The sequence below is a fragment of the Asterias rubens genome, chromosome 8, assembly GCF_902459465.1.
Source record: "Asterias rubens chromosome 8, eAstRub1.3, whole genome shotgun sequence".
NCBI classification, from domain to species: domain Eukaryota; kingdom Metazoa; phylum Echinodermata; class Asteroidea; order Forcipulatida; family Asteriidae; genus Asterias; species Asterias rubens.
The window spans coordinates 18,278,349-18,293,841 of record NC_047069.1 but is presented as its reverse complement, the minus strand read 5'-3'; the positions used below and the strand labels follow the sequence as shown (position 1 = coordinate 18,293,841).

The window sequence follows — 15,493 nt, the reverse complement described above, 5'->3', positions numbered from 1 at the left end:
GGTAGTAATGCTGGTAAGCATAATTTTGTTGTGCTTAGCAGCTTTATGAAATTGGGCCTGAACTGCTTAGAGGAAATTGGTTTTATTGGTCCGTGGTGTTAAAATGAGATTTGTGTAGTGTACCAGTGTTATAGGCACAACCTGCTGAAAGTGATTGTCATTTCTTGAATATGTTCTAACCCTCGCTCGACGTCATCCTTCTCTAGGTATCATTTCTGTGAAAAGTGCTTCAATGAAATTGAGGGTGACTCGGTGACATTGGGTGATGATCCGACGCAGTCACAGACGTAAGTTTTAATTGCTTATTCATCCTGAAACAGAAATAATTAGTTCTATTGTTGTATTGTTATTTTTTTATTTTTTTTTTGCTTGCTTCTACTGTAATGTTTTACTTATGAAAGACCACCTCTATAAAAATTCTTTTTATGTCTGACAACAATCAGGGGAATCCATTGAAGTTTACAAACAGTTTTTCTCCAGAGGACGTGGACTGTATACTTTGTCACCTTACTAACGGGATTTGTTTCCTCCAAAAATTTGTGGTTCCCAGTAAACATTTTTAGCTACAAGCCCAAATAAAAACTTATAGATTTTCCTCCCAATTTCGAGCCTGGAGATTTGTTTCAGTTGTTCATTACAAGAAATGTTGTTGATTTTCGTAATTAAATTTCATTCCATCAGCTGTTGGAAAATGGTTATGGGCTGACACTATGATAATGAGAAAGATTTTGATTTTATTTTAATTTTGTTATATATAAATGTTATTAAGTTGTGGTGGAAATTCATCATAGAAAGTTGAGCTTATTAAAAAACAATGTGTTTAATTCAACTTAATTAATTTGGTTGCTTATTTTATATTCCTAACCTATTAAGCAGGCAGGCCCTATAACAAGAGCACTCTGCACAATTGCTAAAACTGGAAGTTCACCCGGATCTCAGACAAAAATGTCAAATTTCATTTATGCGAGCGTTAGTTGACTAATGCATGTACTACTGCTGTTTGGCGCACCGATGCGTTTGAATGTTTGTCTGACATCCGGATATTTTGAGCTGAAGTGTTAAAAAAATTGTGAAGAGTGTGCTATTTGTCATCTTCCTAATTTTTGTATTACATTGTCTATGATATTTGTGCATTGTTATACTGCTTTAACCCAAAGCAGAAAAAAAAAAAATGTTTCTGGCCCTCTCCCCCACCTATTAATCGTCTTACCCACTCGGTTCAGAGATGGGCTTAAGAGGAAAACGAACTATTCTTTGGGTGAAGGACAAATTTGTCAGCCCTTTTCAAACAAGTTAAAGATTGGCCTAGAAAGAGTGTAACAATAAATTTGATAAAATAAAATTCAATTGCCTTTGAAGTGAGTAGAGAAAACAGCAGAAAATTTGTTGTTTTGATGTGAAAAGAAAACACTCTGGCAAACAAGGAAATCGAAAGAAGAAGAAAAATCGATCACGCCCACTCTTCCCTTCTTTTATATTTCCTGACCAAATGAAATGTTTGCAACCAAAAACAGGTTCTGGTGGATGGCCACTGAATTCCAGAGGTTCAACTCTACTTCTAAGCAACTAAAAAGGTTAATAATAAATACCCCGACACTGCCCCTACGCCTCCCCCAACCTACTTACAATACAAACTCCACCGTATTGTAAGTGCCTTAACGTTAAAAAACTAATGTTTACCCACTACACCCCCAACAGGTTCTGGTGGATGGGAAAAGATCAGAGATTCTCCTCCTCCTCTAAGCATCTTGCAAGGTTAATATCACATTTGACTCATGTCCGTTAGGCTTCACATAAGGTTAGGTTCCTTCGCCGCCACCTAGGGGGCGGATGTTATTGACTCGAGCAAAGACAGAAGGTGTAAAAGAAGTGATTTTGTTTGAAGGGTTTGGGTACTTTTTTGTATTCAGGCACAAATGCCTATGGATTCACACTAAACTTACTAGGTTTAAAGGGTCTATGTACTTTTTTTCTAACACAAAACACACTTCCCTTAAAGGCAGTGGACACTTGGTAATTGTCAAAGACTAGCCTTCACAGTTGGTGTATCTCAACATATGCATAGAATAACAAACCTGTGAAAATTTGAGCTCAATCGGTCATCGAACTTGCTAGATAACTACGAAAGAAAAAACACCCTTGTCACACGAAGTTGTGTGCTTTCAGATGCTTGATTTCGAGACCTCAAGTTCTAAACTTGAGGTCTCGAAATCAAATTCTTGGAAAATTACTTCTTTCTCCAAAACTAGGTCACTTCAGAGGGAGCTGTTTCTCACAATGTTTTATACCATCAATCTCTCCCCATTACTCGTTTCCATGTAAGGTTTTATGCCAATAATTATTGTGAGTAATTACCAAATTAAATTGCCCTTTAAGCTTTTTTGTTGGGCGGCTGGCCATCCCTACATTTTGAACTACCCACCTACCAATCCCTGGTGTCTGGTTGGAAAATTTCGCTTTCGTCTTCAGAAAAATTAATTTGAGTTTTTCAATGTGTGGTTCTTGTCTGTGTTTATGTTAATTTTGCACTAATTTTTGCTATTCCAAATGATATCAATTTAATTAAAATTTTAATCACTACAAAAGTACCGGATTAAATTTCTTTGTTTTGTTTGGTTTTACTTCTTATTTTTATCAAAGTTTTTGAAAGTTGCTGTCTTGTTGAATACGTTTAGTTTTCTAAGCTTACTCATCTCATTTATTCAGGAAATGTTCATTTATTCTTATTGTTAAAATGATTGAATTCTGATTTGAGGGCCTCGGAAAAAATCGGCCAAATTTGTTTCAAATTTGGCTGAAAAACGGCCTATACTCTGATGATATGTAGGTCAGCATTTATAATCATTCAAATTTGCCTACTTTTTCCTAAGGGCCAAATATCATGCCCGTTTCTTGTATTCTCCATAAAGCAAATGAAACATCATCATCTCTAAATGCAGGTGTGCAACTTCTCCTCTGTTTTATATTAATGAGTATGGTAGATACTAGGCCTTAGCTTTCGATCCAGACCGGACCTTCTTCAGAGGCTCTGTTTTTACATTATTTATAATAAAGCAAAAAATTGTACTCTCGTCATAGAAAACTGAAAAACACTCCTAATATCAGTTTTTCTACCACACCGTTTTTACCCAAATGCAGTACTATCAAGAAGGAGAACTTTGTGAAGATGAAAAACGACAACCTTGATCCTGAGCCGTAAGTTTCACTATCTTGTTTCCTCATTAAAGATAATAATGACCAGTTGTTATCAGTCTATCTGCACCGCGTGCGATAGTGAGAAAAATTCCTGAATTTATCTGCACATAAAAACATGGGTATTGGTGTGTGACCTCGGTATAAATATTCAGTTAATCAAAAGTGCTTGTGGAATTCATTCTTTTTTCAGCCTTTTCTAAAAAGTATTGACAGAAATTATGTACCAGTAAATTGAAAGGAAGAGCATATCAGTCTTTTTGTATGAAAACAAATCGGTGCAGGAGAACTTTATGACATTTAATCCTGCTTAGCACAACACTGATAAGCAAGTTACAGAGGAGCAGTTGGGCTCAATGCATGAAGTTTTGTTCCCCGTCCTGTAACTCATTTCTGCTAAGCAGGGTTGTAAATGCTTAGCAGCATTTTAAAAGTTTTGTGACGTGACCTTTTTTAACATGATTGTATTTATCTTTTCAGGTTTGTGGACTGCTTAGAGTGTGGTAGAAAGCTCCACGTCATCTGTGTTCTGAACAATGACATCATTTGGCCAGAAGGGTAAGTCCCTGCGTTCCTTTTTTTTTCACCAAAATGTTTGGATAGGAGTATCTTGTGTACATTAATAAACATTGTTGACATGCAGTAAGAAATTAAGTAATAAACCACAAGGGAAACTGACGGGGTTTATTTTTGAATAACTTGAGGTTGAACAGAGACAAGTTTACTTAAGTGGGACTTGAACCAACAACCTCGGGACTGACGTGCTATGTTGTCCGTCGCCCTGTTTTGTCAATATCTTTGTTCTTGAAGATTCCAGTCAGAAACCATTAAACTGTATAGCCATGGATCACACCCAAGTTTAAGATACAACCTGGAAAGCAGCAGCAGAGGGATCATCTTAAAGGGTTGTGGTACTCTTTGAAACGCAAAACACAAAGTCACAGATTTACATAAAATTTACACTGTTTGAAGATAATGACATGCAGTTATTCCAATCGATAGCGATAACCCACTTGCTGTTTTTAAACATGGTCTTTTTGTTTCTCCACTGTAGCTTCGTTTGTGACGGCTGTCGGAAAGCCAAAATCATCAAGAAGAAGGAGAACAAGTATACGGCTAAAAGTAAGTCTCGCTATTGCAGAAACTTTACCAATGATGTCCCTTTATTTAGTTTTTGTTGTTTTTGTATTGCAACGGTTTTAGCTTTGTATCAGTAGCCTGTTGTATGGTACCTAATTGTGAATGCGTCTACACAATACACAATCAACCTTCCAACTAGCTGAGCCCAATTTCAAAGAGCTGCTGTAGGAGAAAATATTGCTTAACAATTTTCTGCTAAGCAGAAATGAGCAGGATACCAGTCACAAGAGTTTGGCTGTTAATTTTTTTCCAGCAAGCATTCCATTTTAAAGCGCTGTATAGTAATTAAGTCTACCAAACAGTAATTAAAGTAGTAGGTCAAATTTTATAGGTAAAATTCTAATACTTAGAAGGAAAAAAAACATGGATGTTTGCTAACAGATTTTATTTATCTCTCCACCCCATCCTCTTGCAGAGCTTCCAACATCAAAGCTTGGTACGCACTTAGAAAACAGAGTGAACAAGTTCTTGCAGTGTCGCAACACAGGTGCAGGGGAGGTGACAATCAGGGTGCTGTCCAGCTCGGAAAAGACGGTAGAAGTCAAGCCGGGAATGAGGAACCGGTAAGGAAACCATCTTGAAATGTGGCGAAGACGACATGTTTTACAAAGGCATGCAACTTGTCCGTAGATATGCATTTTTCCACGTTTCATGAAAAAGAAATCAGTCGTTACAAAAACAAACTTTGCCACTATGTGTTTTTGGTCTACTGGCTGCAGTACCGGTCGTCCATCGGAGGGTTAAATATGATAAAAAACACTTCCATATTCTTTGAGTGTGGCAGCTGTAGCACTTGTACTTGTATGTCCTTGTAGTAATTTTTTCAGGTATATTGCATTTCTGAACTTTTTACAGATAATTTTATTGGCAGACTGAACCTTAAGATTTTATGGGTCTGTTCTTCTACGAATCTATTTTATGTTTTAGTGGTGCCTCTTTTGTGTCTCATTTTATTGAGTTTGTTGGGGAACTAAAAAAAAAAAAATTTGAAGTAATTTGAAGTGTATGTTTCTTTTCTTTCCAAGGTTTGGAGACGATTTACCGGAAACGTTTCCATATCGAGCGAAAGCTTTGTTTGCCTTTGAGGAGATAGACGGAACAGACGTGTGTTTTTTCGGCATGCATGTTCAGGAGTATGGTTCGGAGTGTCTCAGGCCAAATCAGAGGTACGCCACCAGTCAAGTATTTCATTGCTTTTAAATCTGTCAGGAGAAAAGGAAAATTATATAAAAAATATTTAAAAGTCTCAAAATCTCTCCAAAATAAAAGTGTATATGTGAACTGACTGGGTAAACAAACACCCCAAAGGAAGATATTGAAAACAAAAAAGTGAGACTGCCAACATATGGGCTCGATTGCTCAGTTCGTCGAGCGAAGAAAGGGGGGCTCAAAACTTGTTCAGCTGTTAATTTTATTTTACAACTCATTCTTGTGGTAATTTTGACACAAAATGTAAAACTTCCCATATGACCATTGTAGTATCTTGCCTGCCAGAAAGGCTGTAGAATGTACAAGGTCACTCTAATTGTGGTGGGCACTTTTTCAAGGAGCCATAAAACTTATGGCTTTGAAATTTCTCCTTTACACATGAGAGTTACATTTTTGTAACATGAATGGTTTGCTAAATTTATTTATTATTAATTATTATTATAATGAATATTCAGTCTGGAGTTATTTGGGTCAGGCATGATATTTGTTCTCACCGAAATCTGATTTATAATTTTATTTTTACTCTTGAAAAATCATTTAAATCCTTAAAGCCATTGGACACTTTTGGTACAGAAAAAAAAATTAAAAATTCACAGATTTACAAATAATTTACAGGGTTTACAGAAGGTAATAGTGAAAGACTTCTCTTGAAATATTATTCCATGAATTGCTTTACTTTTTGAGAAAACATTAAAACTATATCAATTCTCGATATCGAGAATACGGATTTATTTTAAACACATGTCATGACGCGGCGAAAACAAGGGAGGGTTTTCCCGTTATTTTCTCCAGACTCCGATGACCGATTGAGCCTAAATTTTTACAGGTTTGTTATTTTATGTATAAGTTGTGATACACAAAGTGTGGACCTTGGACAATACTGTTTACCGAAAGTGTCCATTGGCTTTAAAGTAGGCTTGAAAAGTCCATGAAATGCTATATACCATTTGTATATCAGCCCTTGTACTTGGAACAAATTTCCACCTATGTCCCAAAAATTTAAAATCATGCCTGAGGGCGGCACACTGCTATAAGTCAGCAGTGACCTTTGAAGAAGTCTGATTCATAACATCTTTATTATTTTTGTCTTTTTTCCCCGTTCCTCTTGTACAGGCGTGTGTATATATCTTATTTAGACAGCGTTCACTTCTTCCAGCCTCGAGCATACCGTACCGCAGTATACCATGAAATCCTTATCGGCTACCTTGACTATTGCAAGTTACTAGGGTAGGTACCAAAGTCATGCTTGACATTTTGATATATTACTTTGAATTTTGCCGTGTTTGGAAATTTAAACTCATTAACTTTTATAAGTTATAACAGAAGAGGGTCCTGGATAATGACCTGCCTGAGTAGACTTAAGCATGAGTTCAGCACAAGTCAACTGATGCAAATTATTTGTTATGCGAAATTCGTCCAGCTTTAGCAAGAAGTATGAACTGGGCTTTAAGAGGTAGAGTGTTCGTCATAAAACGTTTTGTTATAGTATTTTCAGCAAAACAGATTTCTTTATGAGTTGCAATTACGTACAAAGCTTGTGTGAGTCTACTTTGCAGGGATTTGGTCAATAGGTTTCACTTTATTTGTTGAAAATATGTCTTTCAAAATGACTGAAGCATAGCATGTTATGTTTGAGATATGGTGGACACTTTAGGAGTGCTTTGTTTGGTTTAACAAATTTACCCAAACCTAATAGTGTCATAGTATTGTGTCTGCCATATCTCAAAGTGGCTTATGTTTTCTGAAAACTCTTGGCTTCACAACCGTTATTAACAAATACAAAACAAAATGTACTGTTTACTTTTCTAGGTATGAATGGGCACATATCTGGGCGTGTCCACCCAGCGAAGGGGATGACTACATCTTTCATTGTCATCCTCCGGAGCAGAAAATCCCCAAACCCAAAAGGCTGCAGGAGTGGTATCGGAAGATGCTGGACAAGTCTGTCACTGATAAAGTCGTTGTAGACTTTAAGGTGAGTGCTTTTATTTACTGCTGCTAGGTCTTGATTTTTGTCTTAAATTGTTTCTTTTGTGATAGTATTCGCCAAAATGAAAGAATAAAGCCTGTTGAGAATAAATTTGACTCTCGTTAAGACAGGATCGCTGGAACTGGTCAAATTATTACCTTCTTTACAACAGGAATGTTGTTATTAGAGGACAGCAAAACAAAGAAACACAAAGCAAAAATGAGATTCAGGACTTTAGGGCCCAATTCCATAGAGCCTATAGGCACAAAACGTGCTTAGAACCAAAAACGTTTGCTTAGCAAAAATAGGTTTCCAGCCAAAACAACATACAGTTACCATTGCTGCAACTGGTACCATGGTCTTTTCATCCTTAGCCAAGACACTTGTTAAGCAGAATCTTTTGCCTAACAGCTTTATGAAATCTAGCCCAGAATGTGCTCTTTATAAGAGTGCTCTTGATAACAAAGGTTATGACTAGTGTGTGGTGTAACCCTATTACTTGTACGAACTGAGTTGATCGTTGCACAGAGGCAAGTTTTAAATCAAAACCAAATTTCACTGCCAATTAAAGATTGTGAGCCATGTGAGAATTTGTTGTGCTGCACACATTTTAAAATCTCACTGATAATGGACACTTTTTCCCTACTAAGAAGACATAAGAAAACCTTATTAATCTCAAAAAAGAAAGAAATTACGTTGCTCACTAGTTTAAAAAGCACCCCAAATATCAAAAAGTAACAACAGGCAGATACAAAAACAGCACAAGAAATATACTTGTTGAATGTAATTCTAAATATCTCCCTGGTTGTCGTACAAAATCTCCCTGAAAGACGCAACTGTTGCCAGCTCTCCAGCCAAATTCAACTGGATTATTTTTTGTCCTACTTCTCAGGATATCCTCAAGTCGGCGATGGATGATGGAATAACGTGTGCGACGGAGCTGCCCTACTTCGAGGGTGACTTCTGGCCTAATGTCTTAGAGGAGAGTATTAAGGAGCTGGATCAAGAGGAGGAGGAGAGACAGAAAGCTGCCGAGAAAGCAGCCGCGGCCAGCACAGGAGAGGAGGTAAGGGTAACAGGAGTTTGTGTTTTCAAAGGCAGTGGACACTATTGGTAATTACTCAAAACAATTGTTAGCATAGAAACTGACTTGGTAACCAGCAATGGAGAGCTGTTGATAGTAAAAAACATTGTGAGAAACGGCTCCCTCTGAAGTAACGTAGTTTTCGAGAAAGAAGTAATTTCTCAGTAAAATATTTGAATTGATTTTGAAACTTCACTCGTGAGGTCTCGGAATCAAGCATCTGAAAGCACACAACTTCAATGACCAATTGAGTTCAAATTTTCACAGGTTTGTTATTTTGTGCATATGTTGAATTACACTAATTGAGAAGACGAGTCTTTGACAATTACCAATAGTGTCCAGTGTCCTTTAATGTTTCACTTTTCATTTCCTGTCTTATGTGAAAATCAACACTAGCTGGTTAAAAAATCTGTAACAGGGGCTTCATCCTCATGGTCCCAATTCCTTAGAGCTGCTTAAGCAATAAAAAAAAATTCCTGCTGAAATGAGGCAAACATGAGCAGGGTAAATGCCCATGTAACATGGTAGTTTGGCTAGTAACCATTCGGGTAAGCATAATTTTGTTGTTCTTAGCATCTTTTTGTGCTGAAGCAGCTCTATAGTAATTAGGCCCTGGTCGACCTTATGTGGTTCTTCCAACCGAACAGGTTCTTCAAGAACTTAACTGCTTTCATCAAAAGGTTTCTGAAATACCTTCACCCATTAAACAATTGTCTTGGGTTATTTCTTTGTCAAAGCAAACGCTCCCGATTGGCAGTAAGAAGTCTCAGAAGAAGTGCAAGAAAAACAACAAGAGCAAGAGTAGCAGTAACCGCAAGAACAACAAGAAGACTAACTTTCCACAGCAGGGCAGCGACTTATCGCAAAAGATCTTCTCTACGATGGAGAAACATCGAGAGGTAAACAAAACATTTATCTTTTTGAACTTGTATAAATGACATCCTGTTGAATTCTTATTTTCCTAAATACCTTACTGTAATCCTTCATTTTGTTAGTAAGTAGTTTGCCTGAAATTTAATTCCAGTCATTTTAATTTTGCACTGGGCTTGTAGGAAATTGGGAAACCCTTGAAGGGGCACCACGGCCAAGTTCAGGGCAATAGGCCATGGTCTATTTATGATTTCATGCATAATATAGCAAACTCTTCTCTAACAGCTTCAGAGAATAAATAGTATGGGTAATACAGTATTAAATGGAATCATATCTCAAACGCACACAGTGTCTGAAAAATAAAATGAGACAGTAATTCAGTTTTGTTTCAGAAACACATAAACATGTACTATGTTACATTGGAAATATTAAAAAAAAAAAATCTAAATTCATACCTTGACCTTTTCTCTGACCGTTTTGTTTGAGTGTAAATAGGTCAGATCTTGCAGCTGATTGTGGCCGCTATGGGTATATTGGTACAAGCCGTTTCTGGCTGCTATGGTCTCTAAAGGGTTCAACACCCATTTCAGACAGGTGTTCCAGAGTCGCGCCGAGCCAAATTCTGAATTAAGTACATGAAAAATTTGACGTCTGAAACAGTTATAAGTCGAAAGGTTGACTGATGCAGTCGTTTGGAACAAATCTGGACCGCCTTGGTTTCAGACGTCGATCTTGTCATGAGCCGAGCCAATTTAAATGTTATTCCTAGTTAGCTTGTCTGAATCCAAAATTTATTTGGGTTACCTAGAGGCGCTCCTGACCTTTTTGGTTCGTCGCGACTCTGGTACGACTGAAACATACATTACTTTAACTTAGAGCTAGAACGGGTTTAGAAGAGGGAACATAAAATTAAACATCTTGAAGGGTACTATCCAATCATAAGAGGTGTTATGTTCTCAACAAACTTGTTGTCTTTTTGTCTCTGCCAGGTTTTCTTTGTCATCCGGCTGGTGCCGAACACCGGCGTCAATCAGGAACCCATCCAGGACCCCGACCCCATGATCTCTTGCGACTTGATGGACGGGCGAGACGCTTTCCTGACGCTGGCGCGGGAGAAGCATTACGAGTTCTCCTCCCTACGACGGGCTAAGTACTCCACCATGTGTATGCTCTGTGAGCTGCACAACCAGGGCCAGGACCGCTTTGTGTATACATGCAACGAGTGCAAGCATCATGTGGAGACTAGATATCATTGCACTGTTTGTGATGTAAGTTTCACTCCTTATTTTCAACTAATTTTTTTTCACCAAGAACTTTAAGTTAGTTTGTTTTGATTGATATAAGCAATTTACTGATAGAAATGTTGAGTTAGTAACCACAGGTTCTTTTCATACCCAACGCTACTCAAAAGAGCCTTATAATCAATACATACAGCATTTATTATCTTTTTCCCCTATCCTCTCGTCGACCCCCCCCCCCCCCCCCAAATAAAAGAAGAGGGGAAAAACATTGAAATTAAACGTCTGAAACATTTTAAGCATTGTTGGAATACCAGGTGAGCATCACTGTGGATTCATCTTGAAATCAATGGAACGGGTCTCATGCAGTCAAAGTTTAATGAAAAATAAAGAACTTGTTTTGTTGTTATGGTCATATTTCCCCCTTTTGACCTTCATACATCATATTTGCAACAACAAAAAACACATATCTGATGATGGTTAATCTGGATGTGGTGTATTTACAAATTTAGCCCTAAGTGTTGATCAAACCCATGTTTACAAGCGCCATTTTGAAAATATACCATATTGCATTTTGGGAGAGTAGAGTTAGGGAAAAATGATGAATTAACAAAGTGGTATTACAAAGTTGAACCCCAGGGTTGCGTTTCCGCCCACGTAACAAATAACTGTTTTGGTCAATGCCCAGTGGTCAACCAGTGGCCATTTCAACTGAAATAGTTATTGGTTTACATCCCCTAAACACTACCTAGATAACCCTGGAAAACCTCAAGCCAAATATTAAGTTACTGCCTAATTAGTTTTCATTCCTCCCTTAGCTATGTCAAGTTGCTGAGTAAATTAGGTGGTGTATTTGTAACTTTGCCGGGTTTATATGTTGTGTGTGACACATAACTTCAAAATCAGCGCACCATGATCAGTGCTGAAGTTGTTTGGACTCTTATTTCACCCAGACCAATTTCATAGAGCTGCTTAAGCACAAACTTTAGGTAGCACGAACAATTTTGCTGACCAGTACAAGATTACCAGCCGAAATACTATTTCACATGTAAAATATGTGACTGGTATCCTGTTAAATTAGCGTCAAATTGTTCATCAATATCCAGTGCTTTAAGCAACTGTATGAATTCGGTCCCTGGTCAAGTGCAGTTGGAACATGCCTTTTTGGGCTGTTTTTGTTACTCAATCTTCATTCATTCTAAATCTCTTTCTCACTCTTCATCAACAGGACTATGACTTGTGCAGTAACTGCTACCGGAAGATTGGTCACAAACACAAGATGGAGAAGTGGGGACTTGAGCTTGACGTGGAGTCCAACAGCGGGGCGTCGCGTAACCCACAGGAGGCTCGCCGCTTGTCCATCCAGCGCTGCATCCAGAGTCTGGTCCACGCTTGCCAGTGTCGCGATGCCAACTGTCGTCTGCCGAGCTGCCAGAAGATGAAACGAGTGGTGCAGCACACCAAAATATGCAAAAGAAAGACCAACGGGGAGTGCCCCATATGCAAGCAGCTCATTGCATTGTGTTGCTACCACGCCAAGCACTGCCAGGAGCAGAAATGCATGGTGCCATTCTGTCTGAACATCAAACATAAACTGAAGCAGCAGCAGCTGACACACAGACTGCAGCAGGCGCAGCTGCTGCGTAGGCGAATGGCCACCATGGCGAGGGTGAACCCACATACTTCCACCACCGGTGCCAATCCCGTACAGCAGCATGCTGCACGGCCTCCGCAAGCTGCAGCAGTGCCAACTCAGCCGCAAGGAGGCATGAAACCTCAGAACAATGCCATTGGGCCACCCCCTGCCGCCATACAGGCAGCTAAGCAGGTGCAGGAGGCTGCGGCCAAAGTGGCCCTAACTAATCCCCCCATGGTGCCCCAACAACAACCCCAAAGAACTGTGTCACCCTCTCAGGGTCAGGCAAGGGGGGTGAAGCCCATGACGTTACCGAACCAACTTGGACAGGTGAATCCCATGCCACCGCCGCAGTTGAGTCACCTGCATGTCACCAAGTCGTCCATGCCAAATACGGGAGCCTCTGCTGGCCAGATGATGCCTCCTATGGACCAGTGGAATCAGTTTGGTAACCAAGTTCAACAGCAAACTGTTCCTGTCAATGTGAACAGTATGCAAGGCATGCAGAACATTCCCAATATGCAAAATGTGCCAAACATTCAGAACATTGCGGGGGGACTGGGCATGCAGAACATGTCTGGCAATGTCGGAGTTGTGCAACCGCAACAGGTGAGCCCTGGCAACATTGGGCAGCAGGGTCAAGTTCGCGCCAATAGTTTCCCACCTCAGGCACTCCAGCAGCTGCTACAAACACTGAAGTCGCCACATACACATCAACAACAGAAGCAGGTCTTGCACATATTAAAATCTAACCCGCAGCTCATGGCAGCTTTTATTAAGCAGCGCACACAGCTGCAACAACAACAACAAGCAGCTCAGGCACAGCAGCAGCAACAACAACAACAACAACAACAGCAGCAGCAGCAGCAGCAGCAACAACAGCAGCCGCCACAGCCTGGGCAACCACAGCCAGCTGGCCAACCAGCTGGTAACCAGCAGCAGTTATTCAATCAGCAACAATGGATACAGCAACAGCAAAGGAGACAGTTGAGGCAATTCCAACAACAGCAGCAACAGCAGCAGCAGCAACAGCAGCAAGTCCAACAACAGCAGCAGCAGCAGCAGCAGGTTCAGCCACCATTCCAGCAGCCACAGAATATGCATGGAACACTTCCAGCTTTCAATCAGGCCATTGCCTTGCAGCAGCAGCAAAGGCGGAATGCCATGGCCCAGCAAGGAGCTGGAACGCAGCTTCTGCCGCAGCAAATGCAGCAACTTCAACAACAGCAGCAGCTGCAACAGCAGCAACACCTCCAACAGCTGCAGCAGCAGCAGCAGTTGCAGCAGCAACAGCAGCTGCAGCAGCAGCAGCAACAACAAAATCCGGGTGACTCCATGGTAAACATACAGTATCAGAAGCTACTTCAGCAACAGCAGCTTCAGAAACAGCAGATGCTGGCTAACCAGAATCAGGCTGGTGTGCAGCAGCAAGGCATGTTGCCCAATCAGACGACCATGCAACAAGTCAGGTCACCTCAAACCGCCAACACCCTTGTCCAGGTGCGATCGCCCAACCCGAACCCCTCTCCAAGACCGCCGCCCACCCCATCTCCCAGAATGCATTCTGCCCAACAGTCGCCGCGGCCTATGCCGCAGATGCATTCTCCGCACCCTGGTAAGCCTGAACCTATGCAGACAGACCAGCCCATGCTATCACAAAATCCACTGCAGCATGGAACTATGGCACAAATGAACAGTCCTGCTAATGCTGCTACGTTAAATCAAGACGATTTAGACATGACCCCATTGGATCCCCAGGACCAACTGACGAGATACGTGGAAACTTTGTAATATAAATTATTGACGGAGGACTTTGACTTCACCATTTTTGGTCAAAAGGACACAGACAGCCGCTATGCAAAAGTGGTTGGGGCTGGGTTTAAATTTTTTGAGAACAAAATTCAATAGAATTTTTGAAAAGGTCTGTAAAGTTTTATTCTTGTTTTATTTTATATTTTCTTCTCCATTCCTAATTTTGGATGATATGTCTTAGGTTTATAATAAATATTAAATAAAAAAATAATATAAAAACTTCTAAATACAAGTATATGCCTGGTACAATGGATTCACCATCTATTGTAGATGTTGAGTCATGTGCAGGAAATAGGAAGCAATTTTTGTACAGAAATTCCCAGAGGGGCTAATTATTAAATATGTTAAATGTGTCGTAGTTGAGATGAGCGTGAGAGAGAGCGCGAGAGACTAGTTTCTATAAAAAATATTGTTCATTTGTTCTTCTACCTTCCTACGTCTTAAAAAGTGCTGTACGATTTTAGCTATTATGTAGACGTAGTCGACTCTCCCTATTTTTAAAACAAAGAAAAAAAAACAGTGCTAGTACGGTAAACTATGAATTGTTTTGTGTGTCATGTGTTTCTTTACTCCCCCTGCTTAGATAGTCGACTGAGAAATTTAAAATTACGATCATGCAGGTTCCAATGTGAAAAATATAATGTTATTGAAAAAAGAAAGAAACATCAATGAAATCTTTGTATAAAGAAAAGAGGCACAAGCTTATTTCTTACTTAAAATAATACCGTATGCGTAATCTCTAAGAAATGTGTGCACTTTACAAGATTGGGAAAATTTTTACGTGTCACTTTCTCGTTTTTATCTCTTCATTGAGCTATTTGTATTAAATGTATATAAGATACAGTAAAATAAAACATGGACTGTGGAAGTTGACAATATTGTAGTTTCAAATAAGAGTTCTATTGTATTGGCTTATTTTTCTTTCTTCAGTGAGGTCATTCTTATTTAAAGACAATGGACACTTGGTAGTTGTCAAAGACCAGTCTTCTCACTTTGTGTATCTCAACATTATGCATAAAGTAACAAACCTGTGAAAATTTGAGCTTGATTGGCCGTCGGAGTTATGAGATAACTATGAAAGAAAAAACACCCTTGTCACACGAAGTTGTGTGCTTTCAGATGCTTGATTTCGAGACTTCAAATTCTAAACTTGAGGTCTCAAAATCAAAATCATGGAAAATTACTTGTTTTTTGAAAACTACGTCAGGTCAGAGGGAGCCGTTTCTCACAATGTTTTATACCATCAACCTCTCCCCATTACTCGTTACCAAGTGAGGTTTTATGCTGATAATTATTTTGAGCAATTACCAATAGTGTCCACTGCCTTTAAGAAAATTAAAGAG

At 39.4% G+C, this 15,493-nt stretch overlaps 1 protein-coding gene across 3 annotated transcripts in view; it reads left to right on the top strand.

The window, feature by feature from the left end:
* Window positions 1-15,023, top strand: part of LOC117293238 (CREB-binding protein-like) — a 33,433-nt gene extending 18,410 nt beyond the window's left edge. Inside the window, exons 16-28 of one of the 3 annotated variants that reach the window (XM_033775462.1) lie at window positions 207-287; window positions 1,699-1,755; window positions 3,139-3,195; window positions 3,673-3,750; window positions 4,247-4,314; window positions 4,748-4,895; window positions 5,358-5,498; window positions 6,655-6,768; window positions 7,351-7,516; window positions 8,403-8,576; window positions 9,332-9,493; window positions 10,454-10,732; window positions 11,931-15,023. In XM_033775462.1, coding sequence (XP_033631353.1) covers window positions 207-287; window positions 1,699-1,755; window positions 3,139-3,195; window positions 3,673-3,750; window positions 4,247-4,314; window positions 4,748-4,895; window positions 5,358-5,498; window positions 6,655-6,768; window positions 7,351-7,516; window positions 8,403-8,576; window positions 9,332-9,493; window positions 10,454-10,732; window positions 11,931-14,129 — 3,724 coding nt within the window. In that variant the 3' untranslated portion in view covers window positions 14,130-15,023. Of the gene's footprint in view, window positions 1-206; window positions 288-1,514; window positions 1,575-1,698; window positions 1,756-3,138; window positions 3,196-3,672; window positions 3,751-4,246; window positions 4,315-4,747; window positions 4,896-5,357; window positions 5,499-6,654; window positions 6,769-7,350; window positions 7,517-8,402; window positions 8,577-9,331; window positions 9,494-10,453; window positions 10,733-11,930 lie in introns of all 3 variants that reach the window. The other 2 variants (XM_033775460.1, XM_033775463.1) reach the window with 2 other exon arrangements.
* Window positions 15,024-15,493: the final 470 nt, after the last annotated feature.